This window comes from Thunnus maccoyii, chromosome 10 (assembly GCF_910596095.1).
Source record: "Thunnus maccoyii chromosome 10, fThuMac1.1, whole genome shotgun sequence".
In the NCBI taxonomy this organism is placed as follows: Eukaryota; Metazoa; Chordata; class Actinopteri; order Scombriformes; family Scombridae; genus Thunnus; species Thunnus maccoyii.
In genome coordinates, this window is record NC_056542.1 from 32,572,837 (window position 1) to 32,590,178 (window position 17,342).

The window sequence follows — 17,342 nt, forward strand, 5'->3', positions numbered from 1 at the left end:
TTCATAGTATATATTTAATTTCCAGTGCATACTCTGCCTGTTGCGATTGTTATGCTTCAGCAAATCCTTGGGATAAGTGAGGAAGGTGGCGAGTGCTGTGGTCACTGTGTGTCCACTGTCATTTGATCAGATTGATGAAGTGCTGATGGATTTCTCTCTTGACTGATCACTGCTCTCTGGCTCTGGGTCAGGCAGGACTGATACCTTAGGAGGTTTATTCACACACACACATACACACATAAGAGTAACTGACTGTTAAATCACTCTTTAAGCCTTCGAAAGTGCTTATTTGTGATGTTGAATTTTCTGTTGATAAAGTCTGAGTTTCTATAGGAGGCATTCTTTTCTTTATCTGTTCAGCCATAGTTGCTATTGGTGCTCATTAACCAACCACTTCATTTATTGTAAATATGCTGGAATTGTAAGATCATAACACACAGATTTAGCATCAGTTACATCACCACGGGTTTCTGAAAGGACTATTTCAAGTCTGGATTTGGGTTTACCACCTTCTGCTATCTTGTATGTTATTGGAGATAGAAACAGTGATTGAGGTCCAACAAGAGAGCAGCAACCAAAACAGCTGTTGTGATAGGCTGTGACTCCTGTGAGCCAAGCAAGCACACTACAAACATACTACTTCTCTGTAGATCCACAGGCTTCATTCATGTAACGTATACACACAGATTTGATCTTTCTTTGTACATACAAACAAAAACAGAATTACCATAGGATTCATCAGTGTTTTCTGATTGTCATCATATTCCCAGCTAAGAGCAACATTTACAGTGTGGTTGGGACTACTCCTACATGTTACACTTATGTATTGTCAAATACATTTTGTAGAAAACATAATTGCTGCCTAGATTATGTTCAGAGCAACAATCATTGAGTGAGGGGAGTGCAGTGTTATTGTTAATATATAGCATGCAGGTCATAGGAAGGTGGTTGGGGCAGAAACAATCTTAACCAAGTGCTTTAAGTTGCCTAAAAACATGAATCATGAATCATGACTTTGTATGTTTTATTTGATAATGTAAAGAAAATAATGAAATACAGACTGAACACTTTGCAGTTATGTTCAGTTGTAACATTTTGTGGTTTAGCAAATATGTTTATGAACATTTCTTCATTATGTTGATAGAAGAAGCTATCACACACACACACATCACCATTTTGTCAAAGCATAACATCTCCATGAGTCCTGTATCCACTGCGTGCGTCCATCTTAGGCTTTGAGATTTGTTTTGTCCAGATACCCTGCTCCTGTAAATATAATACTATGCTACTAAGATGTCTACTAAGACATTTGTCTTATTAAATCACACTGCTTCTATTTTCTCTTCCACAAATGTGATGTAGGTGTGGATTTAGCAATATACACGCTGGTTGCCCACCAGAGATCAGCCTGCCCGGCTGTGGACAGTGTTTCACTAGACCTGCCTCACCTCTAGTTGATTATCCATCCAGCTGTCATTCCGTCTGTCCACCCATCCATCCATCCATCCATTCATCCATCCATCCCTATCAGTTTATTCTGGTCAGGGTTGTGGTGACAGCAGAGCAGCCAATACAACTTTTCCCCCAGCAACGTTCTCCTGATCTCCATAAGCTTACCGGCCATATAGGTGATAAGCCAGTCCAGTATTTTACTTTGTTTTTGCATTAATATTATTATGTTTATTGTTCGTTGCACACATTTCATGAATCAGATGTTGCGTTTTCCTCTTTCTCTCATATTTCTCTCTTATTTGTAAGATTAAAGAGATAAATATTTGTGAAAAAGGCCCATTGATTGCAAAGTTGACAACAATGAGAAATGATCTATTGGGATGTTGTTGAAAACTGTTACATTTGTATTGCCAGAGAGAACTTGGGAATAGAATTTCTAAAGAGGAGTTTGGAATATTATAATTTGGGATTTTAAAACTAATCCCAGTCCCAATCCCAGACTAACTCTCATTAAGATGAGAACAAGCAAAATGTCCTCACATCAGAGGACTTATTCCATATCTCTGTGTCCATGCAGACAAGCCAGCAACTCTCATTAGACTCCATATATATTCATATTCAAACTTACCTACTTAGACAGTCACCTCTCTAACACTGATTCACCTCTCTGCAGTGATTCATCTCCACACTTACAGGCCAGATTCCTTTCAATGGAACTGTAGAGATTCTCAGCAGGAAAACAGCACTTCTCGTGTGTGAACAGACCCATTCCAAATGCTCAGCTTTCCAATTATAGTACATCCCGCTTAACTGATGCTTATTAATTCCTTCAAACTCATTATGGCATGCAAAATAGGGCTCTCCCATGAGGTGAATACTAATGAAGGAAGAAACTTCTCGACAGTGCTGCTGCTGCTACTGTCAGTGGTCTCTCTGTTTAGATGTTTGCTTTAAGCTCCAGCACACAGACAAAATAAATTCCCCTGGAAAAAGAGCATTTCTAAAGAGTCCACTGGTGAAATCATTGTAAGGGAGCATTGATCAGATTCACCCTGTCCTGTGGTAATCACTTGTGACAGGAGGTACCCGCAGTACTTGTGCAGCGGTGTGTATGGATTATATCTAGACTTGAAGAGGGTCCTACAGCAGAGGGTTGTAGTTGGAGTAAATAAGGCATGGAGTCTGGGCTCCCTCTGACTGACACTGAGCCAGCAGGGCCAGGCCATAGGGCTAACCCAAACAAAACACTTCAATCTCTCACCGTTGCTCTCCACTGCTCCCCAAGGGCTTGATTGATTGAATCGCTGGCCAATCAGAGTACATTGATCTAAGAACCCGACCCCCCCCACCCCCAACTCTCCAGGCATTCTCTCTGTCCATTCATCTGCCGGCTGTCAGAACTATTCACTAGAGGGCTGTAGCTGTAGAAGCCTGCACTTTTAAACACACTTCTCTGGCTTTTTGAAGAAAACGCATTTACAGTGCCTCACAGTGGATCTAGTATTGTTAATATATTGAGTATTCCCTGGATCCCGTTGCTATTATATGACTCTTTCTTACATACACTGTGTCAGGGTATTAAAAACTTGATTAGTGGAGATCCTGAGCCTATGTGTTTTTACCTTTTCCATTTTCTGCATAGATAACATTAAATGATCGACTGTTGAACATGAGGCTCTTCTGGTTGGATTATCAGTGTAAAAGATGAATAACTTGTTTGTTTTTAAAAAAGTAAAAAGTCAAAGGTAAAAGCCTGTGTTCATAAAAAGATACAGAATGCTGCAGTGTTGGGAAAGTGACTTGAATATTGTAATAATTACTGATTACACGTTACTCATTGCATTACTTTACTCATCACAGCAAAAATAATGTGTTACATTACTCATTACTGCCTTTAAACAACTCAAAATCCTCCACTGCATGATTCACACACCCTCCAATTGCTGCCTGTTAGGGAAAGATCATCGTCTTGATTTAATATGAAAAAAGTCTGCAGTGACAAAACAATGTGGTAGTTTAAACATGTAATTAATGTAAAGACACAGGGTTGCACCACTGACATGCCAAATGAAGGCATTTCTGAAAATAACAAAATATGACATTTCCAGCCAAGACATTCAGCAGCAATGCAATCTGAAGCTATAGATAGGCTACACTTGATAAAACTTTTTGCAGTTGGAATCAGGTCTTTTTGAGTTTGCAATTTGCCACAGCTCTGTTTCGTGCCTGTGACTGGCTTCTTCTCTACAGTACCATGGCTAAACTGGACCTGCACTAAGTGCTTGGAAACTGAAGCAATCAGAGTATACTACCACTAGAATGATTGAACAGAAGGCAAGCTATCTATTTATTTTACCCAAACCAGTCAACATCGCTTGCTCCAACATGGTTCTCTTTTGATAGATGCACCACTCAGAAACGTGGTAGAGAGCCCTCATAAAAGGCAATCAATGCATCAATGAGATCTTCCCAAGGGAACATCTTTCACTCGAATGAAGAGGGAAAGTATGTGCAGGAGTGGAGTGTATTCTAAAAATAGTAATAGGGAAAAGTTTCTCTTTACTCATTATTAACATTCTCATTATTATTGTTTTTGATACAGTGTTCATTCATTGTGTGGCAATAATGAGGGAGCCGGATACTGTTCAAATTCTTGTTATAGTTTCACTTGAAATATCTGGCAGTTACATGTTACTACATCAAGTGTTACAGTAATGTGCAGCATTTTTTTCAGTAACAGGTAGAGTAGTAGATTGCAACAGTTCTTTGAAAATTTGAGGGGTCTGCTTGTTTGCTGGAATGTTTTAGCTTGTCGCAGGAGGTGGTGGCTAGCTTCTGCCAAAAGAGGATTATTATGAACTTTTGAGTCATGGAGGTTTTATATTTGTAAAACTTTCCTCGAGCCGAGAAAAGCGATTTAAAAATCTGTGACGTCATCACAATGTAAAGTCCAAGGGCCGAGCGGGAGCTCGCGGGCGGGGCCAGCGGGGGAAACACTACTACGCATATTCAGTGGGCCGCACAACACGGAAGCAAACCCGGAAGCTAGAAACTTTTTTTAAGCGCCAGGCGAGCAATTTCTACAGGAGTGAAAGGGCGCCATTTGTAGTCCGGTATCCAGCTCTTACGAGATATCCATGTTCCCCCCCCCCCCCCCCCCCCCCAAACAGAGTGATACATCCTGTCAGTCGAGGTGTTTCCTATCTGTGCAGCCGAGCATAGCATCCCCCCGACGGACTGTTTCTCACTGACGGTCCCCGTACTTCGTCTGCAGGCTCTACTTCACTCAAGCTGCCCGTCAGACCCGCTGCTTCTTCCCACTTTAACCTGGATAACAAACCGGGACTTGGTGCTCCGGTTGGATCCACATAGAGAGCCGGGGCTAACCTTAGCTGGGAGGCTAGCAGAGGCTAGCTGGCTGTGCTTCCTTCCGGTCATGCTGCAGCTAACGCTCCGCTAGCCTCTCAGCTAACGTTAGCCTAACGTTAGCATGTGGATCCAACCAGAGCACTGAACTCCGGCTGGCATATATATTAGAAGGCTAATTAAAGAATCGGAAGCAGGTGTGCAGGTGGTTGTGGAACTGGTGAGAACACATTAAAGGCTACTGCTTGTCGGATGGAGAATAACAGGATCTAGAAAGATGGGTGAGTTAGTGACAAAAATTCAGTGAAAAGTGTGCAAAAAAATGAAGAATTGGCTGAAGCCATGTCATGTTGTTGAGTTAGAATTGATGGAAGGCATGCTCAGTGGAGCTCTGCTGAGTAATGAAAGTAATGTAAGGACTTATGCATTAATTACTTCTGCTGTAGAGTAATAAGTAAAGAAATGCAATTACGTGAGTAACAGTTTTCTAGTAATTTGCCCAATACTGTTCACTGTGTGTGTGATTGTTTGACTGGTGTGTGGTTGATGCGCTTTTTAAAAAATCATGTAGCCACAATAATAAATGCTTTTTAACTTTTTGTACTTCAAAAAAGTAGCGTGCCTTGAATTTCTGTGGGAATCCAGTCCCTTTTTGTTTACAGCGATAAGAGAGTGTGTAAATATCATGTCTTCAATGGTCAATATGATTACTGAAAGTGAATTTGTTTCTGAATAAACCTGTTTATTCTGATTGAGATGCTTTTTCCAACTCCAATGAAATGGCTCCATGTGATCATGATTTGTGGCAAGTCACATGGTGAAATCATTTCCATTTAAAAGAACTCCACTCTGATCAATCACTAATCAGTTGTGTCTCTTTCTTTGACAGGGGGGATATTTGAGTCCATTGAAAGTGGCCCATCAGGTGCCGAAGAACTAGCCTTTAAATTTGCTTTAAACACAATCAACAGGAACAGAACCCTACTGCCAAACACCACACTCACCTACGACATCCAAAGGATAAACATCTATGACAGCTTCGAAGCCTCCAGAAAAGGTATTCTGCATTTGTGAATTTCTGCCTCCAGTATTGGCATGCTCACGGCTGCTGTGTGTGTGTGTGTGTGTGTGTGTGTGTGTGTGTGTGTGTGTGTGTGTGTGTGTATTTATATGTGTGAGTGAATGTGTGTGCACATATGCTATGCCATAGCTGTTTTGCATTGTAAATGTTCGAGGCTTGCAAGCTGCAGTGGCTTAAATTGTGACAATTATAATCAGGCAAGGGAGAAATGGCTGAGCACTTCAAACGTAAACAGAGGGAATTGATTGGTTCCAGGTAATGACTCAGCGGCAGTAATTCAAAGACCTGTTTGGCCCCCAGAGACAGCCAATAAAGTGCTATAATCTATCAGTTTTGTGTGTGTATCAGGCTGACATTTCAAGTCTCTTATCAATTACAGGCCATTATATCCTGTCTCAGTGATTTTGCCAACTCCCTTATATCAAATAAGGTGATTAGAGTGCACAGTCGAGCTAATACAAAGATGTGCAGTTGTTTGTATGTCTTCTGAGCGCAATTTCATGAAAGCAAGCTGGAAATGATCTGAGTCATACCTTTATTTCTGCATAAGCTTTATATTGTGGACCTTTATTATACTGGAGGTTGTGTAATCATTCTCAATATAACATATTTACAGTACAGTATATATACATTTTGTACACTACATGTCCAAAAATATGTGGATATCTCATTCTGAAACCATGGGCTGGGATTTGCTCCCATTCAACCACAAAGAACATCAGTGAGGTCCATGTTGGGTGATAAGGCCTGGCTCACAGTCAAAGGTGTTGGATGTGTTTGAGGTCATTAATATATGCAGGCTGGCTTATTGCACAGCAGCATTATCGTGTTGAAACAGGAAAGGGACAAACACAAATTTTGACACAAATGGTGTGTTTCCATAACTATGACTTAGCAACCTATAACTGAACTTCAGTCAGCCAGTTCATGTGGAGTAGATATATAAAGGTAGAAAATGTTTGCCATTGATCTTTGGCGTCTAGGCTCAGCACAGTAGGGAATGACGGTACTAACTTCCTCCCTAGGGCCTACAGGTGGATGCTGGGGTGAAGGTGGGGCTCTTGAAACGCTGTAAGAATGGCAGCAGCATAACTTGTGTGGGCAGTGTGGCAGCAGGCATGCAGCAAAGCACTGACTACTTGAGTATGCCGCCATGATTGTAAGGGTGCGTTGGATATATTTTACAGTTAGGGGAGCATGCCATGTGAGTGGAGGCTGCAGGGGGTTGCAGGCTTTGCTTCATTTGTAGTCATCGTCCTGGGTTCTGCCTTTTGTTTCCTTGCTCCCTCACCCACTTTGGAGTTCTGGGAGCTAGATTTTGGCACCCTTCAGGAGGCGGAACTAATAACCTTACAGGTAGTCATGAGGGGAGGCGCTCCCAGGTCTTTCACCCATGATTGGTCAAGCAGCTGTCACACATAATTGTTCAAGCAGATGTGTTGTCACATCTAAACTGAAAGAAAAACAACAACATATGGTAGTAGTAACCACTATTTCACTACTTTGTGTACATCGGTGAGGAGAACCGATGTACATACAGAACCCATGGAGAGCACATTTGGACACATGTCTGTCATGCTGTCGCCTTTGTAATGAAGTACTGTATGTTCAAAGCGGTGTCATCTTTTCAATAATGTGTATCTGAAACTTCTGGATTGGTAAAATACAATTGAAAAGCAAGACAGAACCAGCAACCTTTGTTCTGCAAGTTCAGGTTCAGGTTATGGATTGTTAAGTCTCTTTTATGGAAACAGTAAAAGTTGGAAGCATAGTATTGTCTAAATGATGATGGTATGCTGGAGCATTACACTAAAGTACAGTAGTTTGTACACAAATGTATGTAGACACATACTTTTGTTTCTTCAGTGGTTACATAATAAATAGGGATGCACGATATTGAATTTTTTGCCGATATGCCGATATTTCCAACTCATTGTGGCCGATTGCCGATGCTGATACCAATATATGCACATATTTTTTTTCCAGATGAAAAGGAGACTATTATGCATGCAAGCATAATCTAACAAGCCAACAATTTGATATAAGTTTTTATCAAACACGACTTGAAAAGAGGAAATAATGCATTTGTTAGGGACACATGTTAAGGTGCATTAATCCACTTTTGGGGCTCTAGTTAGTATTTCTGGAACTGAATCAAAATCAACTACAGTGTGTGTGTTCATGGTAATGAAGGAACATGTCACCCAGTGCAACAGTGTGACTCACTGATGTGTTTTTTAATAGTTTTTTGCACAATACTGATACTCTATGGCACAGAAGAATGAGATATATCAGGCTTTGACACACACACAATATTTGTTAATATGATAGATTCATTGTTGGCTTGGCTGTGCACATGGCTCTGCATAACAAGGAGAGAATATAAAGAGAGAATATCACCAGGTTTATAATTATATATATATACTAAAAACACTACATTGCTCTGTAGGAAGTGAATGGCCCACTGCTCATTATGAACATATGCTGTAGCTCAGTAGGAGGGAGCTTAGCAGTCATATGGTTCTGTTTTTTTTTTTTTTTCTTCCTATCTAGCCTGTGACCAGCTTTCTCTGGGGGTGGCGGCCATCTTTGGTCCCTCTCACAGTTCCTCTGCCAATGCGGTCCAGTCCATTTGCAACGCCTTGGGGGTGCCCCACATCCAGACCAAGTGGAAGCACCAGGTATCAGACAACAGAGATGTCTTCTACGTCAGCCTCTATCCAGACTTCTCCTCCCTCAGCCGGGCCATCCTGGACCTGGTCCACTTCTTCAAGTGGAAGACGGTCACTGTGGTTTACGACGACAGCACTGGTAAGACCAAAAACACTTTCTCTACTCCTCTGCTGGCTCCCGTCCTCCTCTGGACAGTTTCATTTCAGATGTCCCCTCTTAGCTCGTCCTTTTTTTTCATTAGATTTGTATTTTCTTGCATCAGTATACTCTGATGACAATGTCCTGATGGAAAACAGAACAGGCTTTATGTTGTTGTGGTTACTTAGATAGACTATCAGCAGCACTACAGTACAATAATATTCTCACACAGATTTCATGTACGTGTATGCTAATTGTTGTGGATATTTTGAGTGATGGTCAGCACCTCAGTGGAGAAAAGTGGACACGAGCCTTTGATGTCTGTAAGCTGAAAATGGTTATTGAAGTACTTGATCAAGGAGAACTGAAACAGTGAACATCGATGTCATCTGCAACTGAGATGCTGTCTCTTTCTGTTCTGTCCTCTTTTGGTCTGAGTCCTAGTCTTTATCAGCCTAAATATATTCAATATTCTAAACAATGAACTGCATTTCACTCGTGTCAGTTTAGGTCACGTTGCATGGAACTTCCAGCTATCTGTGTTGTCGAGGAAAGCCTCCTCCGACCTTGGTAACCATGGCAATGCTGATTTACCCTTTATCAGAGAGGTTTCTGCTTTCCCTAAAACATCACAGACAGCTGGAGTCTCAAGGAGAGGAGAATATGTCCCTTCCTGCTCACAGTGTGACCTGAGGGCCCAGGCTTGACCCAGTGCAACCCAATTTTTAACCCTTAAAGATGGAAAATTCCAAAACACAAAGGTTTTGAAAATGGAATGTTTACCTCGCATACTGATGGCCTAACCAAGATAAAAATCTGAATCATCAAAATCATTGATGTTGTGGAGAAAAATGAGAAAAAATGCAGCACAAACTACACTAGCTTCAAGGTAACTGTAGAAAAAAAAGTCTACAATACCTTTTAATTTATGTATAATCAGCTTTTCTGCAAAATAACATTGTTTTATTTATTTATTTATTTATTTACTAACATTTCTTCATGGCCTGGTAGCAAATGTTCAGTGGCCTGGTATTGGTCTGCAGCCAACGGGTTGGGAACCACCGAGGAATGAAGAATGAGAAACTGGCTGAAAACATTATTTTTTTTCGCAGGCAGCTAATTGAAAAAATTCTTGGCAATGTCTTTATGTGATAAAAAGACATTTTTCACAGCACACATTTTATCTTTTGTAGGAAAAGCACAGGTGTAATTTCCTTAACGATGGCTTAGTTCCATTAAGTGTCGCCAGTATGTTATTCCAATGAGCCAGCATCACAGACATACTATACAGACTACAGCCAGCAGACATAGTCTTGGAAATGGTTAAGACTTAAAAGGAATGTAGTTGTTATTAATGTCTGTTTTTCTTGCCATGGCATGTCAAAATGTCTGATGTTTAAAAGGTCTAATATTTTTTTAAAAAAAGCCTGAGTGGAAATGCTGGAACGTTGAAATATTGCAAAAAAGAAAATTACAACAAAGTGCAAATGGAAATTAGCGAATTAGCGAATAAATGATGATGTACTTGAAAAACAGTGTGCAGCGATGAGGAGACCGTAACATTCCTCAAATGAATACATGAAACAAAAATGTCATATTTCCATCGGATTTTCCACACGCTTTTCCATCATTTGAGCTTTGGCTCTGAGTATTAGTGCCACCAACTGTTTATCTCAGTGAGCCCAATTCCTAATATTTGCATAACAGTAAGTGGATGGAAAAGTACATTAACTTGCATTTTTGTCGCTGATTTTTGGAATAATGACATCGGACAAGAAGAGCTAAACGTTGTCCACAGACAGCAGAGATTACATGTAATTAGTTGGAACAACGACATTAGAAGAGAGTGTTGGTGGATACCATGGATGAGGGAGAAAATGATGCAATGACGATGATACCCACACTGCCACGTTCTGTCTTGATTTATATTTAACTTGTGACCGGTACACCTACTGTACTGGATACTCATTTATCTTCATATTATGGATAGTAAACCCCAGGAGCACCTTTCAGTTTTTCAGAAAGACTAATATAAAAAAATTCTCCATGATAGCAGTCAGACAGGAAGTGACATCAGACATTTGGCTCTCCTTATTTTGAAGGCTAAATGAGGAAAACTTGTAGATTGATCATCTGCATTTCACAGTATTAAAAAAATAAAGTTTTATTATAAAACCTAAGTTAATGTGTAAAAGCAGACTGAGGCTTTTGCTCAGGTATAGCTGAGTATTGTTAGCATTTGTAGATGTTCCATTATTCATGGAACTGACAGCGTCTGAGGCTGCAGAAGTCATGTCTTCCTTGTTACTCAGAGAAGAAGACCTTGTTCAAACCTTGCACTTATTGCAGTCCAGGTCACCGGGTGACAAATAAGCCAGCAGGCTGGATACATGTACCATATGCCAGGGGTCAGAGTGTGTGCCAGCCTGAAGACAGGCTGCCAAGCCTCCCAGAGCTCCATCCAACAGACACACTGGGACCAGTTTGGCCTGGATCACAGCACTGCAGTGTGTGTATTCACTGCGTTTAGCATTCAGGCCACCAAAACTCAGCTTTTTCATATGTTAATTGCATGTGCTAGATTACAAATGAGCAGTTAAACGAATCATCGGTAAAATCTGCAAATAACAATGTAAAATATGTAGCTTGTGAACTCATTCATTTCCTTTACACAGTTATTTCTACTGAGCGTCATCGGTGGCTGGAGGCTTCATCAGCATGCACTGAGTGGGAGGGAGGTCTCTGGCCCAGCTCAGAGTTAACACACACAGGAACTCATATCGACAGTGATCAAAAGGAACTAGGTGCATTCACTCAAGTTCTGTACTTCAACTTATAAGATTTTCATTGTATCAGATCCCAGTTCGATGTCCCAGTTAACGTCAGCATTAACAATACATTGAATTTGCATTCTGGAAACGATGCATGCACGTGCTGGATGTGATGCAGGAGATGAAAGCTGGTACATGCATGCATTTCATGTCATTCAGAAGAGCATTTGATCATGACTTCAGTATGACTGTGCCAACAACTTTTCTGACAGTCTCATTTAGTCTTCTTTATTAAAACAATGTGTGATGATTCCTGTCAGTAGCTGCTCAAGGCAGGTTTGCTGCCCCCAGTGGTTGATGCACGCGACAGTTTTGAACTCTGTGATACATCTTACAAAACACATTTGAGCTTCCATTTGAGGTATTTGCTCTTTCCCTCTATGCTTGAATTACATGAGGTTGAATGGTACTTTACATACAACCCATACAAGGCTATGACCAGTTTTTCCAAAGTAATTGGGTCATGAGTCTTCAATTATTTTTGATATCTCATATAATTTGAGATAGACTGCATGAGCATAAAGACTATGGTGGTGGTCTCTCAACGAATCAGTATCTGAAGAATGTGTGTGTGTGTGTGTGTTTGTGTGTGTATGTGTGGGTCTTTGCCCTGCAGGTCTTGTAAGGGAGGAATTGATTGTCGCTGATCCCGCCACCTTCGTTAATTAAGTTGTAAAGTGGACATAGCTGGTTCACTATGGGGTTAATAGTAGCTTGATTTTCTGTCTCAGTGATAGGAAATGAGATCTTGGCTTGACCTGCAAACAGTCTCACCTTCTCATTGTTACCATTTACGCAGATGATAGTGAGGATAGATAGCTGTGACGGTAGACAATGAGGGCAAACAGAAATCAGATATGTTTCCAGTCCTTGAAGAGGTTCAGCATGGATTGTATTTCATTTTAAACTTTTATTCTCTTGTTTTGGTATGGAAAGCATATTGCCTTACTTACTGAGCAAAGTCAATGCAGCAGAACATTTATATTACCATATAATTCTCATGGGCTCTCCCCCTGACCCTCTCACCCGCTGTTCTTAACCATGTCTGCTTTTTGAGAATGGGATATAAAGGGGGTAGGAAACAACCTCTCTCTTTGTGCTGTTTCTCCACCAAGCAGGGAGCAAACAAGCAAATCAATAACCATAATGGGACTCTTCTAACGGCTCAACTTTATAATGGCAAAACTGAGATGGCAGCAGCATGTGTTATAGCTCTCCCAGCCAGCCATAACATCCATACAACTACCTGGAACACTGCTGCCGCTCCTGCTGCTGCTGCAGCAAAGTTTGATTAGGCCATAAGGGAGAACAGGCTACGATACAATAAAACACTAGCTCTGAAAGAAGTTCTCTCTGCTTAGCTTTCTTTAGTCATGGCAGCTATGGCTGCTACTGTTGTGTTGATTCATTGATTTGCCACAAAGAATGTTGATATTACTACAAAGCAATTCAGTTTTGTCATCTACCTCTGATGGAACAAAGTATGTGGACACCTGATTATTACACCCCATTATTTCAAAGGCATGGGTGTTAAGCTTCCTGCAGGGCAGGGCTGTGGCTACTATGGAGGGTACTGAGGTTATGTCCTTTGTTTATTATCTGGGAATCTGGGGATTTTAGCAACCTTGTGGTATTTCACATTGATTTGAGTGTTCTTACACTCAGTATCTTTATATCTGACTACTCCCAGGCCAACAAAGTAAATAAATATAGGATTCATCAGAATTTAATTAGATAATGGTTTGCTTTACAGGTCCATTATTTCCAAATAATTTCCTTGGAGGCTTCAGTGAAAGAGCTATGTAATCTAGTACTAATTATATGTAAAAGAATTATAAGGTTCTATCTGCATTCTGAACGGTTTTGAGTCATTGAGGTTCAAAGTTTTGACATCCTAGCCAGCAAAACTGATATACACTACAGTTCTATTTTATTTGTCAAAAATAACAGACACCCTTAATGTGCTCTAAATATATGATATCATAATCCTATCACATTTTAAAATGGGGTTTTTATGATCAGGTGATTTTCAGATAGAACCTTCTAACTTGGGATTATAAGTTTCTATCTGCTGAGGCTTCACAGAAAGCTGTGACTTTGTTGAAAAAAAGTAGACAGATTAGTGTTATTTTGTTTTAATACACAAAATCAATGTATGAGCTGCTGAAGGGAGTTATGATTTAAGATATTTGGGCACAGACAACAGCTAAGCTGCATGTTTTAAATTTATAATTTTGGTTTTCTCTACCAGATTTGAACTGATAATAAATTTCATAAAGTATTACCAACAACAAAATTACAGTAATTAAAGGCAATTAGAAAAAACATTTAAAATGTTTCTCCATTAAATTTGCTGATATCTCCCATCTCTTGCTCTTCATTTCAGAACCTTGTTGGTAGCAGCAGGTAGTGTTAGCCTCAGCAGCTATCTCATGTTCTTACATATTATCATTTTGGCTTTCATTTCTAGTAACTTAAGTCACTAATAATAACATTAACCATTGCTAACAACTGTGTGATTAAACTCAGCAAGCTAGCTCACCAGCATGGCAGCTAAAGATAAAAATCTGCTTCTCACTGAGTTCAAACAAGATAAAAAACTGACTTTCAGCTCAGTTGTATCAGTGTCATGTGTAATTATTTTGATAAACTAATCAATTTGGAGGTTTCAAAACTTAAGATTGAGCAATAGTTCATAATCTTTTCAGTTCCTTTAACCACTGAGCAGTGAGGTCACATGGTAAAGAGGCGCAACCTGACTGGTTCTCCTGTCTACATTCCGAGCACTGATTAGTACTTTGCAGATGGAACCTTATAGCACCAAGTTTGAGACTGATTTGATTTGAGATAGAACATTTTCCTTTGTCAAATTTTAGGGTCAGTCAAGCAGAAATCAAAAACCAAACATACACAAAATGTCAATAACAATTTTTTGCCAAAAACGTTAGATAGAGCCTTAAAATTCTATGGTCACAATGTAGACTTATCTTGTTATCTTAGCTAGAGTTTAGCTGAGTTGAGTTTATAAGATCATTTCCAGAGGAATTTCCATGAATGAACTGCTCCATTTAAATAAAAGTAGCAGAAAATTTAACTGAATAGCTAATTGAATTAATTAACTATGAAAAATTCCTCCAAATTAAAAATATTTAGAGAAACATATAGATGGGTTGACTGGGGGATTTCGACTCATGACCTCAAGCCCTGGTATTTGCTCCCATTCAGACACAAGAGCATTGCTGTGAACCCATGTTCTATGGGACACAAGCAAATCACTTAGTAAAGCATTGTGGGATTCCAGACGATGCGGGACCGACTAGCAACGCAAATAAAGGGAGGTATCACAAGTTGAAAAGTGAAGTTTGTTGTAAGTTGTAAATGAGGATGACATTTGCCTGCTGGCTCTGCTGTAATTTGCCACAAACTGGTTGGCCACTGAGGTTGGGTGATTAGGCCTGGCTCAGAAGGTCTCAGAGGGCCTGAAGGTGTTGGATGGGGTTGAAGTCAGGGCTCTGTGCAGGCCAGTCAAGTTCTCCCACAGCAAACTGGGGAAAGCATTTGCACAGTGGTATTGTCATGTCGAAACAGGGAAGGGACAAACACAAACTGTTGACATGAAGATGGAGACATACTAATGTCTATAATATCACTGTATGCTGCAGAATTAAGTTTCCCTTCATTGGGACTAATTACTTTTGGTCATGCAGAACATGTAATATTCCCCCTTCAACACAACTAGTTTTATTTCAAATGTCTGACCTGAGAGATAATTCCAGTTTGGTGTAATGATATGGTATTTGGGGCTTTATGGTTATTGATATTAGAATTTAGAATCAAATATCAGCTTCATCATCTTCACCCTTACTCTAACCCTTGAATTCAAAGAAAGCCAAAAGAAGAACATGCTAAACTATTGCTATTCTTACAGCTTTACTAGTGGGGCGAACCATGTGAGATTTCTCCTCAGGGTGGCACTAGAGGAAAGCTCATGAGGTCATTGAAATTAAAGGTTTTTATCCCCAATAAAACATAAGTGTAAACGTATGATTGTGGTTTTATTACAATCCTGGCAATTAGAGTGAAACATCTTCTGTGCAAAGTTGACGTTTTTGTACTGAGACTGCTCTAAAATGGCCTTAAATTGAGAATTAATATTATGGGGAGCATAAATTTGCTCAGTATATTTAATCATAATCTTCCAATAAGATTTTGGCATTTTTTGTGTATGATAGTATAAATCCTGGCCTGATGATGGTGTGAGAGGAAAGGTCAAGAGGTCAATGAAATCTTAAAGCATCATCCTCTGGGGACCGTGAATAACCACAGTATATTTAATAACAAGGTGTCCAGGAGCAGATGCCCAATTGCCATTGTCATCTGCTGCTAGTATGGCAAATAATCACTTTCAGTATCAGCCTTCTCAACCCCTTTCTGTTTATAGCTTGGTTTCCATGGCAGCAACATCCTGAGGCCATCCCTGAGGTGGTGGAGGAGAGAAAAGAGATGCTGTATTCCCCCCAGCAAATCACATCTCCGTTCACTGTGACTCAGCTCATTGTCATTTTCAAATTTTCTGCACTATTTTACTCCTCTGTCAGCCTGGGAAACTTCTGTGCTCTGACAAGAAAACAAACAAAATTAAATTTCCAGGAAATACAGTTTTTTTTGCAGCATTGCTTTCCTCAATTAAATGAAAACTTAGTGAGTCCTGAATCCATGCCATGCCTTTTTGTCGGGTGAATTGGGAATGTTGCGCTTGATGAAAGGTCAGCTTGACAGCATGTTCACCTCACGTAATATGCATGAATATATGGCGTAATTCCAAAGTGGTCATTTGAGAGAGGCGTGAAAATGATTAAGAGCCAAGTCTGACAAGCGGAGTTGGTATTTAGATGGTGGGCATGTCTGATATTTGTGAGATCCTGGTGGGATTTTTATGGTAATTAGAAGTCTAGAAGCAGAGACAATAAGAGGAGTAGTAATAACAAAGGTAGTTGTAAGAGTACTAATGTTGCCATAGCATTAGCAGTAGTAGTGGTGAAAGTATTTGTACCAGTAGTAGCAGATCTTTTACCAAGTATTCTTTAACTTAGAAAGAGTAATTGAGAAAATAATCTCAACACAAGCTAAATTTTCAAACTAATTTTTTAAGCCAGTATTGATGAGAAGTATTTGTATTATATTATAGAATAGTATATGTAGAATATTTGGAACATCTTCAATTCTATAATGACCAGGCAAATTTCACCTAATGAGTAAGATCGTATGACATGGAAGAGGATAAACTTGTACAAATGTGATAATCTGCACCTTTTGAGCACAAATTAGCTCATTCATTCAAACATTCAAACTCTTTTCATAAACAATACCTGTCTGTGCTTACTCATCAGTGGCAAGATGATTCTCACATAAATAAGATTAAGACTATTTGTGAAAGGAGACAAGCCACTCTGCAAAAAGGGCAGCAGCAATATTTTATAATGTTGATGCCACCGATTTAATTTCTATCTCCTTCCACCCGTTTGTCAACATCAAATCACTCAAGTCTGAGCTTCTTAATATTAGGTCACTAGTTAACAAGTCTTTCTAAGGCAATGATTTTATTCTCTCAAATGATCTTGATTTCTTTGTGATCACCAAATCTTGGCTCAAACCAAATGATCATATTCTCAAACTCAAAGCCCACTTGGTTACTGTTTTTTAAACCACCCAAGAGGAACAGACAAGGGTGGTGAGGTTGTCTCTTTTCTTAAAAGATAAATAGAGATGCTCCCTTGATCTGAGGCTGCTTAGGACCTTTG

General features: G+C 39.8%; 1 protein-coding gene across 3 annotated transcripts in view; it reads left to right on the forward strand.

Annotated features, from left to right (window-relative positions):
* Positions 1-4,891: 4,891 nt before the first annotated feature.
* Positions 4,892-17,342, forward strand: part of grik2 (glutamate receptor, ionotropic, kainate 2) — a 201,829-nt gene continuing 189,378 nt past the window's right edge. For all 3 annotated transcript variants that reach the window (XM_042423288.1, XM_042423289.1, XM_042423290.1), the window contains exons 1-3: positions 4,892-5,099; positions 5,708-5,875; positions 8,453-8,710. In XM_042423288.1, coding sequence (XP_042279222.1) covers positions 5,096-5,099; positions 5,708-5,875; positions 8,453-8,710 — 430 coding nt within the window. In that variant the 5' untranslated portion in view covers positions 4,892-5,095. The remainder of the gene's footprint in view (positions 5,100-5,707; positions 5,876-8,452; positions 8,711-17,342) is intronic.